The 17032-nt window shown below is 47.7% G+C and overlaps 1 protein-coding gene across 1 annotated transcript; it reads right to left on the reverse strand.

Moving 5' to 3' along the window:
- Positions 1-1268: 1268 nt before the first annotated feature.
- Positions 1269-15795, reverse strand: CNMD (chondromodulin). Its single transcript, XM_063343318.1, has 7 exons — positions 15724-15795; positions 14896-15027; positions 12322-12462; positions 9637-9750; positions 6326-6479; positions 4789-4991; positions 1269-2380 (listed from the first exon to the last, which is right to left on the reverse strand). The coding sequence occupies exons 1-7, from the start codon at positions 15793-15795 to the stop codon at positions 2165-2167; spliced, it is 1032 nt and encodes a 343-aa protein (XP_063199388.1). The 3' UTR covers positions 1269-2164.
- Positions 15796-17032: the final 1237 nt, after the last annotated feature.

A 17032-nucleotide genomic window follows, 5' to 3' on the forward strand; every position in this document is an offset into this window, starting at 1 on the left:
GTTTAATGCATCCATGAGTAGGATGCTTTTTTACTTCTTACGTGCTTTGTGAGTGCCTATAGAAAACAAAGCATGTAAGCTTTTGGTAAAAAAGTTAATTTTGTTAAGAATGCGTAGACATGGAAATCACCTACGAGACTGGGGTTTTTTTATCATCTTCTGAAGACTTTTTTTTTTTTTTTTTTTTTTTACTGGGGGGTCACAGGGAGAAGCAGGTCATGGGTTGCCTCAAGATGGCCTTAGATGCAAGAGAGCAACAGTCCAGTTCATATATACAGTCACATTTCCTTCTCTTTGCCTTCAGTGTTTCACCTGCCGATCCCCTTGTTTTCCTCTCCAAACAGTTCTTGAACATGTACGTAAAGGTACTGTTACACTTTCTACACTGAAAAAAGCACAGAAGGTGGTTGCTGTTTTTTAATGTATTTGTTTAATCTGCAGTAAAAAAAAAAAACAAACACAAAACAAAAGGAAACCTGACTTTTCTAAGCATATGAATTATGTACTTCTAAAACAACAAAATGATCAAGGTCATTTTCATTTTGAAAAGCAGAAACTCAAATTTAACAGGCCTTGAAATCCCACTTTAAGAAGTTTTTAATTTAATTATTTCAAAGCAAGTCTGTTCTTCAGATTAGGGGAAGGTGAAGCTTATATTAAAAAAAAAACAACAACTACAATAGAGCAAAATACTGAATTCTATTCTCATCTTATTCTCATTTAACACTTTGCTTTTTAGATATGCAGTTTAGCATTCCACATGAGGTTGTCTTTATTTTCTTTAAGCCACGATTATGTCAAATTAATTCCTCTTTTCTGTGTGTCACGCAGTGTTAATAACATTACTGGGCTTGCAACACCTCAAGAGCTGTTTAGTCACAAAAATGAATGCTCCAGAAACTGAACTTAAGAAAAATTGGACCATTGTGTGTTTAAAGCCTGTGTAGATGGCTCCATAAACTCAGTGGTGGAGTTCGAGACGTATAGTGTGGATGAAGGCAGTGCAGTACCTCTGTCTTTGTTTTTCAAGACTAGAAATCCTAAGTCATTCCATCTTTGTGAGTGTTTCAGCTTAGTACCTTCCTCCGAGATTTAATATGTAATAGGATCAATCCCAGTAATTGCAGAGTTTTGCAAGTAAGCAAAAAGGGTGAGGTTATAAACCTTTTTTCTTTTCTTTTTTTTTTTTTTTTCTCCTTACTGGTAAGCAGTTTCTCTTGCAGGGAATGGAGGTTAGCTTCAGCAAAGCTAAAGGAGCTAGCATGAATGGCTGCTATCCATGTGGAATAAAGAGGGGTTGTAATCTTGTGTCAAAAGTGTCTAGTTCAAGGATTTATAAATACAGTGGCTGTTGTAGATTCTGAAGGGTCTTGAGACTCTTTGGTCTACAACTGCATGTAAATACTTTTGCCGTAGTAGCTGGATAGCAGATACTTGTTAGACACTACAGTGGTATCATGGATACAAGATTCTTGATGGAGGGGTTTCTTTGATGTTGGGATGTGCGAAGGGTTTTGATTCTGCGGCCACGCACATTCCCTTCCGCAGCCCCTTTTCCTGCCATTTGTTTCCGATTTAGCACAATATGCGCTTTCCCGTGTCCCCTGGAGCAGCTTTGTGGGAAAGGTATGCTGTAATTGGTTTATAACCATTCATAATGACCTGGCAACTCGGTATGAATAGCAACGGGGAGCAACTTAACTTGTGATTTATTTAAGTAAGCTACATGGATGAAAGGTACTCCCAAGTGTACAAGTTGAGCTAGTTGCCTAATTGGACGTAAATTTTCACATCTAGCTTGGAAAGAGAGGGTTTTGTTTCGAAAGGCTGAATTTGGATTTATGAGCAAGCTTCTGGACTGCTAAACCAGTTTGTGAGCAAAGTTTAATACTGTCTTTTTTGGGGATGTCTTAGTTTTTTGAATTCAGTAAGTGCTTGTATACCCTTATCGCTTGTAAAGCTAATGGAATGTTAACTGCAAATTTTTATTTACGGTTAGAATATCTGACTTTGCTTTTGGTGCAGTAACGCACACTTTGATTTATTTATTTATTTATTTATTTTTTAAAACCCAGGATTGGTACTGCTGCTTTGGTTGTAGTCTTTTACCAGTTTGTCGTCGTTGCATTCCTGCTTCTTTTGCCAAGGATCCGGATGCTTTTTCTCACACGACACCCATGATGCGAGCAACCCACCAGCTGCAGGGCATGATGATTCGGCAGGCGGTACGGCAGCCTTGGTAGTTGTAAGGCCATGGGTAGTAGCCCATGAGAGGCTCGCAAATTCGCTGGCACTGCGTGTAACTTCGTCTGCATTCGATGCAGCACACGCCCAGGTGATCCAGCATGGGGTCAAAAGCCATCCCTTCACCTTCCAGTTGCTGAAATGGAAAATACTCAACGTCATCCCGCTGCTCTCATTCTCACAGAATGTAGAACCCTACAACGGATAAAAACTGAAATCTTGGTCCTGTCAAAGTTAACAGAACTCCTACTAACTGACCTGTGCATCTTGCTTTATTTTTTTTTTCTCTTTCGTCTTGCTGTATTTGGTGGAAGTGTGGAATTGGTGCAGTCACCCGTGTAAAATGGAAAGAAACAACAGGGAGCTCTTACTTCATTATTTTTCTTCTACAGTCCTTGCAAAAGATCCAGAAGCAGTAAACTCCCAATAAATACTAGCGATGGAAAAGATTTCAAGATGGTTGTCTGGGTCTTTTATGTAGATGACAATGTCTGAAGTGTGTGCTGTGTTTTTAATGTTTTGTTTTAATTTTTGTATTTTAATGCTTTATACAGCATTCCCAGGAAATAATTCAGGAAGCTAGTACGCTGAAGTTTTCTGAATATTTCTCCCTTGTCTTCAGTCTGCCTTTTTTTTTTCCTCTTGGCCACACTTAGATGCATTGTGGACAGTGAGAGTTCTGCCTGTTCTGTATCTGACAGTAAGGAGTTATGTGGAGCAAGACATGCATAAAATATGTAAAAAAAATATGTAAAAAAAAATATGTAAAGGCAGGCTTTTGCTACTGCCCTTCAAAATTCCTTTCTTCCCTTCTGGGAGAAAAAGTAACCTGGATATTCTGCTTTTTGAAACTCATTTGTTCTTTTCCCATTGGTGTTATTTCAGGAAAAGCAGCAGCAAAGAACAAATTGAAGAGTAACGCTTAGCTTTTTACCTGAGCATTTTTCATTCAGAAAACTTAGCAGCACACCGAAAAGGTGAGGCACAGAAAGGGGGTGCCATCTCTTGTCTGGGCTTGTACGGGACACTAGTGACAGCTCGGTGTCGTTCGGGCCCCTAGCTGTGAGAGCAGGGAGGGCGTCCTTTCCTTGGGCAGGATCCATCATCCTTGAATTCAGGTATCAGCAGTGTGACCTTCTACACCTGTGCTCATTGTCCAGACTCTGCTCATAGCAGGTGAAGAGAAATGGTTCTAGGGAGGATTCGTTTCATCCTACGGGAAAGGCCTACAGTGTAATTAGTGGTCCTTTTGAATTGAACGAGTCTGCCTCTAAAGAAAGCTTGGATATAGGCATCTATGGAAGAACTGCTAGTGAAGGTGAATCCTGCCCTGCAGGCTGAGGGAAGTCTGGTGACCGTGTCTGATGAGACGTTCTCCGTTCGGCCCGGGGTCCCTCTGGCTGGAAGAAGGGACCCGTGGCAGTGGTTCTGCCGCTGCCCTCCAGAGACAGGGCAGCTTGAACCCCATGGGACATGGTCCCATTAGTAGCTGTGAGAAGTTAACATTCCAGAGCCGCTGCTGTTTTACTGACCTCGTGAGAGAGTCGATTTAGATCCACTTTATTTGGAGTGATTAATTTAAGTTTAATTAAGGGATGTCAACTCGGCAGAACGCTGTCACAGTATAATGATCTCCTGCTGTTGCATAAATGTCAAGTCAGAGCTGGGACTTACTTCCAAAGCAGGAGGCATTTATCTTGTGACAGTGTTGTATTAAAATGACTTGCTCCTGCTGCACCAAATGGTGGGTGTAAATTGTCTGGCGCTGGTGCAGTAGACTGGAAGGTGCCTACCGTACAGTCAGGTCTCCTGCGGCGCGACAAAGGTGTTGGGGCTCAGCGTGGCGGCTCCTGTGCTCTTTCTGCGGACTGCTTCGTCTCAAAGTGCGAGAATAAACTTTATGATTCTCATCCTCCACCCACTGTTGGTGCCTCTGAACGGGTTCTCTTCTGTGAATTGCTTGCTGGACTTAGGACTGTTTACTCTCATAGAGAAGGGGCTGAGAAAACACATTTATTTGGCCTAACCCTAATCTCTTTGCAACCAGGCGCTACTACTGCTTTCCTCTGTAGTAGTCACTTCTGTTACTAATTTCTGTTTGAGGGCAAACTATGTTTCTACCTACTGGACTCTTTCTTTACACTGTCAGTACATGATGGGGATCAGCTGTCTGATCAAGAGCAGCTTTGGTTTGTTTTCAGATGGTTGCTGTCCTGGTTGGAACCTTGCTAGTGCTGCTTCCATGTGGATCGGAACCCTGAAAAGCCACTTGGCACCAATTGCCGTAATCTTGGCACTTCAAGCATTTGTCCTTGTTTCAGACTGAAGTCTAATGAAAACTATGTTGAGGGAGAGAGAAGAGGACTGGGGGAAGACTTTTTTTTAACTTCTTGGAAGGTGTTTTACAAGTCTCTACTTACGGAGAAAAGCTGAACAGCCAAAGACTGTGCAGATTAGACAGACAAACAAAACCCACCATCACCAGTATTTACCTGTCTACAACAGTCTTGGGCTCTGAAAGAAGATTACAGTGCAAATACTTACATTATATGGGTTGTCCGGATTAAGCGTTTCATCGGTTTCTTGTCCCATTGGCCTGGTCTCGTTAGATTGGTGATGGAGCTCTCGAGTCAGCTGCGTGGTGGGCGATCTGGTGTTTACTTCTTCAGTAGCAGCTCCCAAGTCTTCTGTATCAAAGTTTGATTCTGATTGGCGTTTGTTTCTCTTCATTTCTCTCCTTGGGCTATCTGAAGAAATAATCACAGGAGGATAATCTTCAGCGTGTCCTTGTATTTATCCACACACTAAGGTTTTTGTGATTATTTCTTTTTTTTTTAAAAAATATTTTTAAAAAAGGGGGAGGGGGGCAGAGGGAGAGACAAAACTGTGGTGGCAAACTTGATGAGCATCTCCATGGGAGCTGCTTGCCTCCCTGTGTTGTATCTGCAGACAGTGTGAGTCCAAAGGGGTGTGAGATGGCCTTCCCCCCCCTGCCGCTTTTTCCTCCCCTGTAGACAAAACGGGTGTGAGGAGATTTGGTTGGGTTTGGGGTTTTTTTTTTGAGCCACCCTGTGGTCACTGATGTTAACTCGGCAGCAGCTGCCAGCACTAGCAGGACCGGTCATGTGCATCTCATTTTTTTTAAAGTGCTTTTGTGACAGACTGGTGCCCTGCTCCCAAGGGCAGCTGGTGAAACTAGTGGAAACAGCTTCTGGACAGCTTTGATACTGCTCTTTGTTGCCCAGTGGGATATGCAGGGTCATGAGAAAAGTGGAAAATATTGGCAGTTTGGATCCACAGGTGCTCTAAAATGTGGTGGGATTTTTTCTTTTCTTTTTTTTCCTCTTCCCCCCCCCCCCTTTGAGCGTTCCAGTATTAACTGGGCCAAGGAGGAGTTAAATCTTTTCAAGCCTTCTCTTCTCCTCCCAGGCCTGGAAGTTACCTGAAGAAGTTGCTGCCTCCCTGGTGACCCCTGAACACCTTTTGCTAAGCTTGGCTGTGGGTGATGGGAGAACTTCAGTCCTGGGACTGCCGCCAGGACCTCATAAACTTCATTTGCCGGTTGCCTACCTAAAGCATCTTGTCCCTCTACTCCAGTGAAATCCTCTGGAGAAGCTGGGTAGAGAACGGGACAGGCTATGGTCCCAGATCAGGAGCTTGATATTCCCCAATTCTTGTCGAGGTATAGTGTTCCTGATACCTGTAGGTACCTGATATCCTGGTGTCAGCTGCCTAAACGTTTTGGGGGCTAGTTTAAGCCTTGTTTAAGCTAGTGCAAGTCTTGTCCTTCTGTAGGAGGAGGTTGACCTCTCTGGGACGGTTTCATCTCATGGTAAGCCACCCACATGGGCTATATAAATTGTCTCAGGAAATACAAATATAGAAAACATCTAGGAAGCATGGATAAACTCCAAACCTGCAGTGTTGGCACCAGCCCGCAAGGGCTTGGGAAGACAGGCTGGGCAAAGGAGGAAAGGATCCTGGTGTTCCAGATGTGCATGTCTCGGTGGCAAACCTGATTTGGGGGAGGTATTTAGATGAAGGGAGGGATAACATACTTTTCAAATAAAAGAAGCGTTACCTTTGGGATACGTTGGTCGCAGCCAGAAAATTGGAAGATCCCCGCAAAGCTCTAAAATTTTGGGGCTTAGGAAACTGTTATGCTTGATAGGCTCGTCTGCAGCCACCCAGATAAGGGAGTTTTCGTCAAATCTCACAGGCATGATTTCATCTTCCTGCAAATAGAAGAGCATAAATTTTTTGCTAGCTCAGTGAACAGTCAGGTGCCTGCTTGCTGCTAATTCTTGAGCATCAAACTGAATAATCACCTGCTGCAGCTAATACTGAGCATCCTTGTATTTCATGAATGTGAACGGGTTGTACCGAGCCAAAGCCCGAGTAACGGTTGCCACCACTGCAATGAACGGCAAAACTACTGTCAGCTTTGCTAGGGCTAAAATTTCACCCGTCTCTCTCTTGGAAGGCTTTTGCCCCCTGTGCAAGGACTAGGCGTTGGAGATCTTTCAGCCCAAAGCACCAGATTTTTCAGGTGGTAGAAACTGTGAAGATTTACCACCTTCAGCAGAGCAGCAATGAAATACACCAGCTAAAATCAAGACCCGAATCTTTTATCATGCCCCGTTCTCATTTGATGTACTCTCAAGAGTTAACTGTATTTACAATAGGGGGGAAATAAAAAAATAAAAAAAAATCTCATTCAAAAGCTTTGGAGAGGATTATAGCTTGAGAACTGCTCCAGCTTCCAGTTTTAAGGCAACGTGATCGGTCTGATTAAAGGTCTCGTTTGGTGAAAGCAATTCAATTGACCAAAAGCTTGAAGTGCGAGTTAAAGGAGCCTGCCTTTTTGAAGTGTACCCTGCAGGTTTTTGGTTCATATCTTCAAAGTAATGTAGGAAAATGCCAGTGATTGATTCTTTAAAGTTGTTAGTTCAAAGTATTACTTTACATAAAATGTGTAAGTATTTTATAGCAACAGTGAAATATTAAAAGAAAACCAACTTGTGAATCATGAAAACCAGTATGATTTCAAAGTTAAAATTCTAAATTGCTTCCATAAAAGTCATCAAAACTTGTTATATAACTGACTAGATCAATTTATTCCGTCGCGTTGCTGTTCCTTTAATGTGTTTATTGATTTCTTTTGTAGGTCTCAAGTCATTTAAGTTCTCAATCCAATCTGTCTAGTGAGAAGTGCTCTTTATTTATATTCTCCCACTTAAGCTTTTATCAGCATCAGAAATATCTGAATCTAATTTTCAGAAATAAAAATATCCTTTGTTTCTGTTTGAGATGATCCTGACTTGTGAGCAGGCGGAGTTTGGGTATCTATAAAAGCTTATTTGGATCAACCATTTTTTTATAGGCAGTGTTGGTTATGATGCATGTTGTAAGACTACGTACTTTCTCCTAAATACAGAGAGGGGACTTGCTCTAGAAAAATAAATACTACTTGGCCGTTCCTGTTGTGCATCTAAACTGGAAAGTTGAGCAACAGGGAAAGGTTAATATCCCAATGGTAGCACTGAGTCGGCGGCTTGGTTTGGCCTCCATGCGTACGATTTATTGCAGCGGTTGTGTAGGTGATGCATCTTTGGAGAAGATGCAGAGAAAACAGGACAAGGAAATAAGTATACTGTAGCCAGGTGGAAGATTAGAAATAACTTTTTGACTATTTTAGGACAATGTCTTCAGGACTGTGACTTTATTCTTACGAAAAGATGAAAAATTGAAACCTTGACTGTAGGCAATAGTGCTAATGAAGTCAAGAAGCCCAGCCTGCCTTTAAAATAAGGCAAGGCGGGAAAGATCTAGGTCCTTGCCTGGGATTTGGGCAAGATCTCTTCCCATCATGGGGAAAACCTCACCAACTTCAGGGGCCTTTTAGCATTGCTGGTGCCTTGCTGACTGGATTTAGGCACGCCTTTTTTCTATTCATTTTAAAGTAGATGTTTGGTAATCACGGCAGCATTGCAGGCAGGTGCAGCCTTAACAGCGCCGCTCTGCCAATTAATTGTATCTGCTCTTATTTTCTCTGGATCAGAGCAAACCCAGGGAAAGGGGTTGTGGAACTCCTGTGATCTCCTGCCGGTGGCTGAGCCCCTGCCAGTGCCCAGGCTCAGCTGTACTGAAGGCACCGGAGCCACTCCTGTCTGAGCGATGGGTTTGGGGGTCTGAGCTCTGGGAAACTCAGGCATTGCGCACCTAAAGCCATGGGCATTTTTACAAATGTGAGGTAAGGAGAGGTTTTGACAGTATCTGGGTGAGAACTGCAGCTTTTGTGGTGGTTGCGATGCAGATTCCATGAAACTTAGTTAACACGATGTCCTAGAATGAAGCCTGATGCCATTTAAGAAGGCAAATTCTTGAATTTTTTAGCTCTTATTTCTTATGAGTTAGCTAAATTTTTGCAATAATGTTTTCCACAGTTCCCCCTTATTGACTATCTCAGAGGACTTGAGCAATGGAGTCCCTGCTTCTGCTCAAGAGTGTTGATAGAAATCTCCTGGGATCTACCACTATCCCTCTTTGCATTGACTAAAGCAGTTGCTTCCTCCACGCTCTCCCTTCCAGCCTTGTGTGCAGCCTGATCTCAGGCAGATACGCTTGTCATTGAGGTCTCCTATGGATCTGCTAGACGCTGGTCCATGGCTTCCCCCACTCCCCAGCCTGCAGACTCCCACCATGCCCCTGGATGCAGCATAATAAGTGCATCTCTGTCACCAATCTTGCTTTTCTTCCCTTTCAGGGACCCCTTGCAATCAGTCAATGAACCCTCAGCTCTCCACTGATGACTGCTCATTGCAGGGGGTTGGACTAGATGGCTTTGCAGGTTCCTTCTAACCCAAGCCATTCTATGGTTCTATGACTTTGAAAAGCTGAGGGACTTGGGTCTTTTTAGTCTGGAAAAAAGAAGACTCGGGGGGATCTTATCAACGCTTATAAATACTTAAAGGGTGGGTGTCAGGAGGATGGGGACAGGCTCTTTTCAGTGGTGCCCAGTGACAGGACAAGAGGTAATGGGCACAAACGTAAGCATTGGAAGTTCCACCTAAACATGAGGAGGAACTTCTTGACTTTGAGGGTGGCAGAGCACTGGCACAGGCTGCCCAGAGAGGTGGTGGAGTCTCCGTCTCTGGAGACATTCAAAACCCGCCTGGACACGTTCCTGTGCAACCTGCTCTGGGTGACCCTGCTCTGGCAGGGGGTTGGACTAGATGATCTCCAGAAGTCCCTTCCAACCCCTGCCATTCTGTGATTCTGTGACTTCTTCAGTGGTTTTCATATGTCATTTTTGTTTGTATTCAAATACCCCTTTAAGTCCCTCTCCATACAAAGATTTGTTTTTAAAAAATAAGTTAAATTACCCCTTACCAGCTCGGATGAGAGGCTCGCTTTAGTCATAGCATCAACTTCGGGGACGTGAGCTTTCGGCTGAGCTTTGATGTAACACTTTTCTCCTTCAGCAAAACGGATTCCAGTTATGCCCTGGAAAAGCAGAAGGCAGGGGGTTGTGCGCAGCCCTCCAGCTCCCCACCGCCCCCAAGAAAGTGCTTGAGCTCAGCTGAAATTCCCACTGAATTTTTAGTCTGAAGGTTAAATCTTACTTAAAACCAGCTGCAATAAAATGCTCTTCCCTCTTCATTTTAGCTTTACAGTTTTGGTCAAATGGGTCTAGAAGTTTTCACTCCATCATTTCTGAAGGATGGGGGTGTTTTATATAAGTGCCTCCATGCCAGCTGTAGGCTACTCAAAGTAGCTCTGTTAAGGAATTAGTTGACACGATTTGAACCGTAACTTAGCACCCAACGTAGGCAGCTTCGAAATTGTGTTAGCTGGCGGTGCGGTACCCTTGTGACACAGACTGAACAAAAATATGGGGGCAGCTCGGTCCAATTTATACACATAAGTGGCTGTGACAGCGAGGGGAGGCTCGTGACGGGGAATTTGGTGCAGAAATCTGTGTGTGGGACTTCCTTCATCTGGCCTAGGAGGGTGAAAGGCAGTTGTCTAAACCATGGATGTCTAGTTTAAAGCAAGAGAAGGGTATCTCAGCAGCTCCAGAGGGCTGCAGGTCTCCTGTAGGTCCGGGGTTGTATCTGCCAGCCTTATGCCAGCACTTGGGCAGGGGAACCTCGTCTGTAGTTTCCATGTTTCTGCTGTAGGTTTTGGGGTACCTGTAAAAGAGCTCTCCTTTATGTTATGAATTCAGATGCTTTCTTGGAGATGGCAAGGTTTGCATGTTTCTCATAGGGTTGCATAAGCTCCATTCGACCACCTAAATATAAATACCTAGTGCCATTTGAGATATGCTGGTTTTCTGCCCGGCCTCTAGCTGCCGGGCCAGGGAGGCATGGGTGTCATCACAGCCTCTCTCATCTGCCTTGTATGGGCATCGTAGGTACTGTAGGCATCTAGTGGGGCTTCAGATGGACAATACTGAGGCGCCTGAGTCTCCTCCCGTGCACCTGCAAGTCCTGTACAGTTGGACAGACGCCCATCGAAACAAAACGACTGATTGTGAAGCGGTGAGAGAGGGGATGGCTATGCAGGGATGAGCGCACAGGGGAATGAGACTTCGTGGTGCACCAAGCGTGCTAGGAGCATCCTAATATTGCCAAATCCAAGTCTTCGCCCAGCGTGCAATTGTTGGAGCGGTGCCAGTCAATCTGGAGCTGCTAATGTAAATGCTTGGCCGTTGGAAGCGCATCTCTTCCATTTCTTTCTCCTTGATGTGCATTTTTGGCGCAAAGCCCAACTGGCAGCATCCTTTTGCCCTGGCTGAGCCTGTCCCCGGCCAGCTGTAATTGCACAATCCCTGGGAGGTGCCTTTTCCTGGTCGGTGTTGGGAGCTGATTTCTGACCGGGTTGTGACAGGCGGTGGCTTACTAGAGGCACACGTGGAGGACATCAATTGTGCTTTTGTGCAGATGTGGAATGGTGAAGGCAAATGAGAAGACCTCGTTGTGGGTGCTGTTATCCAGCTGCTAATAATGTTGCTATGGTGATGTTAACGAGAGTTTCACGAAGGCTGGACTGCAGCTGTCAGGATAAGTCGGGGTCCTGGGTCTCCTGGAGTGGATTTGTTTGTACTCCCGAGAAGCCAAGGAGCTGAATTTCCTCACCGTTCTGGATTCAGCAAGTGGGAACTGGCTGCTCCAGAAGCCCTGGGCAAGTCTTCCTGACAGCACCACCTCTATTTTAGGTGTTGCTTGGACTTACAGAGGACTTAACTCTGAAGCTAAGTAGAGCGTTTCACCCCTGAGAACATCAATCGCAGGATCGGGGCCCTGTAAATAGGTTTCTGCAACATCACCTAGATGTGCCTTTGGTAGATCAAAGGTGGTGCAGCTCGGTGAACTGCTCCGCTGAGGTTCGGCATCTGTTAGCCCAGGCTCTGTGCTGAGCTGCCGCAGCCAACCCCCTGGGCTACCCCAGTGTGTTTGCTGTCAGCCCAAGTGGCCCAGCACTGTGCGTTTGGTGCACGGATGCTTAAGCTGTGCTAAATGCCTCCATCCTCTCCCCTGGGGATGAACCCAGGCCAAGCTGTGGAGATGCTGCCCGAGTCCAGCACTGTATAGTCATCTCTCCTGGCATCTACTCGACTTACAGTGTTCACCCTGTGCTCCTAAAATGGTGATGTTTTGGGGAGGGGGAGGTGGTTTTTTTGGTTCAAATCATATGAAATCACGCAGGGGCTGTGTCACAGCCTCCGGGAACGTTTTTCTAGCAAGACCCCAAGGGCACATGTTGCAGCTGTGTTCAGTGGCTTGAAAAGGAAAAGTGTTACGCGGAGCCAAACCCGGTGCAGCCTAATCCATACTGCTTCCCGGAGTGGGACCTGGCACGACCTGTCCCCAAAAGGCACTTAGACTTTGTTTTGGAGGAAACGGCCTGCCTTGTAAAGGTAAGCTGGGAGAGTGTGAGTGGTTGTGGTTCCAGCCAGCTGGGGGCTGGAACCTGAGACCCACTGGGGCAGTGAAGTCCGGGCAGGGCAGGGTATCCTTAGAGTCCAGCGCTGGAGCATGTTACATGAAGGGCAAGTGTGGTGGTACTTACAATCTGAAAATCATGAACTTCAACAGCCTCTTCACTCCCGCTTCCCGTTTTGAATGTCTCTAAGTTGTTTCCAGCGTCTATTTCCATCGATCCATCTTGTACTTTTCCATTAATGCTCATCGTATAGTGAACATTGTACACCTGGAATCGATAAAAGAGCAGTAGCACGTGTCAGCAATTGCCTATTGCCTTCTTCCTACACCAGGCAATGGGTCAATCTGACTGTTACAATCCTATTCTGCTCCTAACTTCTATTTCCGTAGGCATTTGATAACCCTCCAGCAACCACCGCCACCCCACTGCAACACTTGATCGTTGGGGCAGGCCAGCAGTGGAGCAGGTTGCCCAGGGAGGTTGTGCAGTCTCCATCCTTGGAAGCCTTCACGGCCTGACTGGATAAAGCCCTGAGCAACCGTCTCTGACCCCACAGCCGTCCCTGCTCTGAGCAGCAGGTAGGACTAGAGACCTCCTGAGGTCCTTCCTCCAGGGACCACTTGCAGTTTTACTTCAAAAACAATGTGGGGCGAATCCACATCCAGGCTCACTCTGACTTAAAAACCTTCTCCAAGGCCATATTTTAGGAGTCGCTTCTTATGCTGGCGTGATTCCCAAGGGGAGAGCAGGAGTGAGCATCCTGCACTGAAGGAGGCCAACCCCTATTTATCTCTTGCAATGTTCTGCTGAGGTGCAGGAAAACGGGTTCCTCTTGAATATGAACATGCTTCCTAGCTTGTAATGGACGTGAACTTTGTTTAAATTGGATGTGAAGTTGTATAGACTCCTATTTTCCTTGTCAGCGAATTTGCTCTTATCCTGTTTTCAATGAGGGAAGCTGCAGTGTGGTTTGTATTTGCTGGAGAACCACAATCTGGAGGGGTTTTGCGATTCTCTTGTGCAGCTCTGCTAAAAGTGCTGCCCAAGCAGTTTACTTTTGGTCTTAAAAAAAGCCTTGCAGCATTTTAATGAAAAATTTACACTGACAGCTAGAGACAAATTTCTTCTTCTCTCACCTTCGCTCAGGAAAATCTTAAGGTGCTAAAGATTTATGGTTCCTCAGCTATACAGATTCAGTCCCGTATTCTCGGCTGTCTAGGACTCTTGTTGAACATGGTCCATAAAACCGGACCAGTGTACAAGGTGTCCCCTGCCAGGGGCTGAGCTAGAGGTGAGACTTTGTTACCCTCATCCGTTATAGGAGAATGTAAAGATTTAAAATAAAAATAGTAACAATAAAAATACCTTATTTTTTTTATGAATGACCCTAAATATAATTTCTACAGTTGCTTCCTAAACATTTGCACGGCAAGCGTAGCTTTCTGACTTTGAAGGCAGCTTGGAAAAATAACTCTAAGCTTTCCCCGTGTCTTCACCTGGAGATCAGCTTTGAAGCTTAATGACAGCTATGGATGTGACACATTTTGCAAAGCAGAATTTAGACAACGGGAGCCATGAAAAATGGGAAACTTTGTCCTGTACTCTGACACTCGCTCAGAGCTGAATATGCTGTACCTGCTCCCTGCCTCCCTCCCCATTCGGCTCCCCTTCCCTTTTCAAAAGCCAAGAGAAGCAGATGGCTCTTATGGCACGTCCCAGAGGTCAGCGACGTGTCCTGTCTTTTTGGTGTAAAAACTTGTACTTTCTGATTATGTGAATTATCCCCCTGTGCGTGGGTGTATCTCGCAGGGGGAACCTCTGCTCTGGCTGCTGCGATTCGCACAAGGCTCTCCTTGATGGGTTCTGGCGCGGGGCTGGAGGCGGTACAAAGCTTCTTCCAAAGTAAATTCAAAGATACTAATTGCACGTAGGGAGCAAGTTCCATTCACGTACGCACCATCATGTTTCAAATATGTTTTAAACCAAATCTTAGGTAAACAGAAAGGAAAGCTATTATTTAATCACATTCTAGTGCTCTTAAACTGATCAGCAGCTTCTCGGATTTGTTCTTTGCATACAGGGTTTTCCCCGTACCCCAGAAAAACGTAAATAAGAAAACTTATCATGACTTCAAAAATTGCTGCACAGCTGCTAACCATAAAAGTCTATGTGTATGCACAGTCATACGAACCACCAGGGTGAAATAATGGTGCCTATTAATGGGTTAAATATAGCATTACATATTTGAGGGTCCAGGTAGGATCTGGACCAAGAATGCAGATGATGTGAAAAAGGAATTTTCCCCTTTCAATGCTTTTTTTGTCCTGGGAGCTGGAGCTTGTCCAGGATGTGAATCCCCGGGGACTTGTTGGGGTTTGAGCTTGCTGAGGGTTTGCGAGCAGAAATCAATGTGGCATCTGTGCTCTCAAAGTTACGTTTCATGTTCGTTAATAAATGCGCTTCCACGAGGCTCCATCCAAACAGCCAGTAAAGATAATGATTATAGGGTTTTTTGGGGGGTGGATTTCTTGGGGGGGGGGGGGGATTTAAGCATGGAGAAAATAAAGATCTGCTTAAAGACCTCTTTATCGACCTCTCAAGAAAAGTTTCCAGCCTGTTCCTCTTCCATGAAACCAGCTGAAAACCTCCCCGCACCCCGTCTCCATGCGAGGATGCGCTTCCAGGCTCTCTCGCCCTCACCTGCCGCTCGGTGGCTTTCCAGAAGTAGAAGGCGCCGATGGCCCCGGCCAGCAGCAGGAGGGCTCCGGCGATCAGCACGGCGGCCCCCGCCTTCAGCAGCCGCCCCGGCCCCGGGGGCGCCGCCGCGTACGCCTGGGGAGAGCGCGGTGATGGCTGCGGGGCAGGGACCCCCCCCGGCCCGGCAGGGACCCCCGCCCTGGGACCCCCGCTTCGGTCCCCGGCCGAGCGGAAGGCGGCGTCCCGTCCTGACCCCCCGGGTTCTCCGCATCCCGGTCCTGACCCCACCCGACCCGTTCGGTCCCGATGCGACCCGACACGACCCGTTCGGTTCTGATCCGGCCCGACCCAACCCACCCTGATCCGACCCGTCCCGTCCCGTCCCGATGCGATCCGACCCGACCTCCTCCATCCCGGCCCGACCCATCCCATCCCGATCCGCTCGGTCCGGTCCCGACCCATCCCGTCCCTACCCATCCCGCCCCCGTCCTGACCCGTCACATCCTATCCCGACCCATCCCATCCCGATCCGACCTGCTCTGTCCCGTCCCGTCTCGACCCGTCCTGACCCATCTCATCCTATCCCGACCTGCCGGGTCCCGTCCTGTCCCGTCCCGACACATCCCGGCCCGTCTTGACCCATCCCATCCCATCCCATCCCATCCCATCCCATCCCATCCCATCTCTTCCTGTCCTGAGCCATCTCATCCTATCCCAACCCTTCCGACCCCGACCCGCTCGGTCCCGTCCCGTCCCGTCCCGTCCCATTCCGACCCGACCCGACCCGCTGGGTCCCGTCCCGCCCCGCCGGTGCCGCCGGGCAGCACTCACGGGGGGCAGACACTGCTCCACATCGTCGGGCCCCGCTCGGGCGATGGGCACCTTCTCGGAGCCCTCCGCCATGGCTGCCGCGGCAGGGAGAGCTACCCCGGCCTCCGCCGCCGCCCCGATCCCGGCCCCGGCCCCGGCCCCAGCCCCGGCCCCGACGGGGGGACAGCACCGCCCCGGCCCGCCCCGGCCCCGGCCCCGGCCCCGGCCCCGGCCCCGGCCCCGGCTGGGAGGGGGGGTCAGCACCGCCCCCCTCCCCCCTCCCCGGGCACAATGAGCCCCTTGAGCCGCCCAGCAGCTCCCCGAGGTTTCGACCCCCCCGTCCCAGCCCGTCCCCAACCACCATCACCCCCGGGGCTTGTCTCCAGCTTTGGAGATGGGCGAGTCAGGGGGGTGTAGGGGATACCCCCCCACCCCACATGCCATTGAGGAGAGGAGAGGTGCCCCGGCAGGCAGGCGGCCGTCGTAAAAAGCAGCTTTTTAAAACAGAAAGAGGGCTTTAAGTGCTTTTTTACATTTGCCGCGGGAATTCGCAGGCGCTGGAGCTCTCAAGCTGCTGCTGGGTGCCTGGCGCAAGCGAAAAGCCCTGCCTCCGGCTGAGACCCACGGGATCAGCAGGGGCAAAGCGTGGGGGAGCAGGGGAATTTCATCTTTTCATTGAAAAAGGTCATGGATACCCTGCGACTTGACCTCTAAAGCAGACACTTCCCTGGGATTTGTTCCGTTTCCTGTCACTCGTGACGCTCAGTTGGGTGGGTTTTTTTGAGCATCTAAAGTATAGTAGGATCACAGGGAATTTGGGTTGCAAGGGTTGTTCATCCGCACCTATTTGCTCGTTCTAATACGGTACGTGAGAAGCTTTTAAGAGCTACAACTGGCGGTGTGTGTCTGTCCGTGTGTCTGTCCGCATATCTGTTTCCGTCATGCACCGCATGGACGTCCTGCCTGGACGTACATGCACATGGATGTGTCGGTGTGTGCACTCTCCGACGCTGGAGAATAAACCAGTGCTGGAACCCTTTGGGGCTGACATTGTCAAACATGGAGCAGATCGTCCTTCATAAGGCTGGAAGCAGAGAAAAAAAAGATCAACTGCAAAAAGAGCGTGGAGGAGAGATGTCTGGGTTGAGCCTTGCCCTGCTTGCTCAGCGGCCCAGCTCCAGTTACCCAGGCAGGACACGGCACTGGAGGCAGGGCGGGCATTGGTGAGGTCCCCTCTCAGTCTTCTGTTCTCCGGGCTAAACAGACCCAGGTCTCTCAGCCTTTCCTCAAAAGTGAGGTGCTCCAGTCCCTTGATCATCTTTGTAGCCCT

This window comes from Chroicocephalus ridibundus, chromosome 1 (assembly GCF_963924245.1).
Source record: "Chroicocephalus ridibundus chromosome 1, bChrRid1.1, whole genome shotgun sequence".
Lineage (NCBI taxonomy): Eukaryota > Metazoa > Chordata > Aves > Charadriiformes > Laridae > Chroicocephalus > Chroicocephalus ridibundus.

Bases quoted from the DNA above. Each gene is read 5' to 3' on its own strand.
- CNMD (XM_063343318.1), bottom strand. From the start codon at position 15,795: ATGGCGGAGGGCTCCGAGAAGGTGCCCATCGCCCGAGCGGGGCCCGAC. The intron at 12,463-14,895 runs GTGAGGGCGAGA...TATCGATTCCAG, and splicing joins GGAAAGCCACCGAGCGGCAG to GTGTACAATGTTCACTATAC. The intron at 2,381-4,788 runs GTAAGTATTTGC...TTTCCATTTCAG, and splicing joins ATCCGGACAACCCATATAAT to CAACTGGAAGGTGAAGGGAT.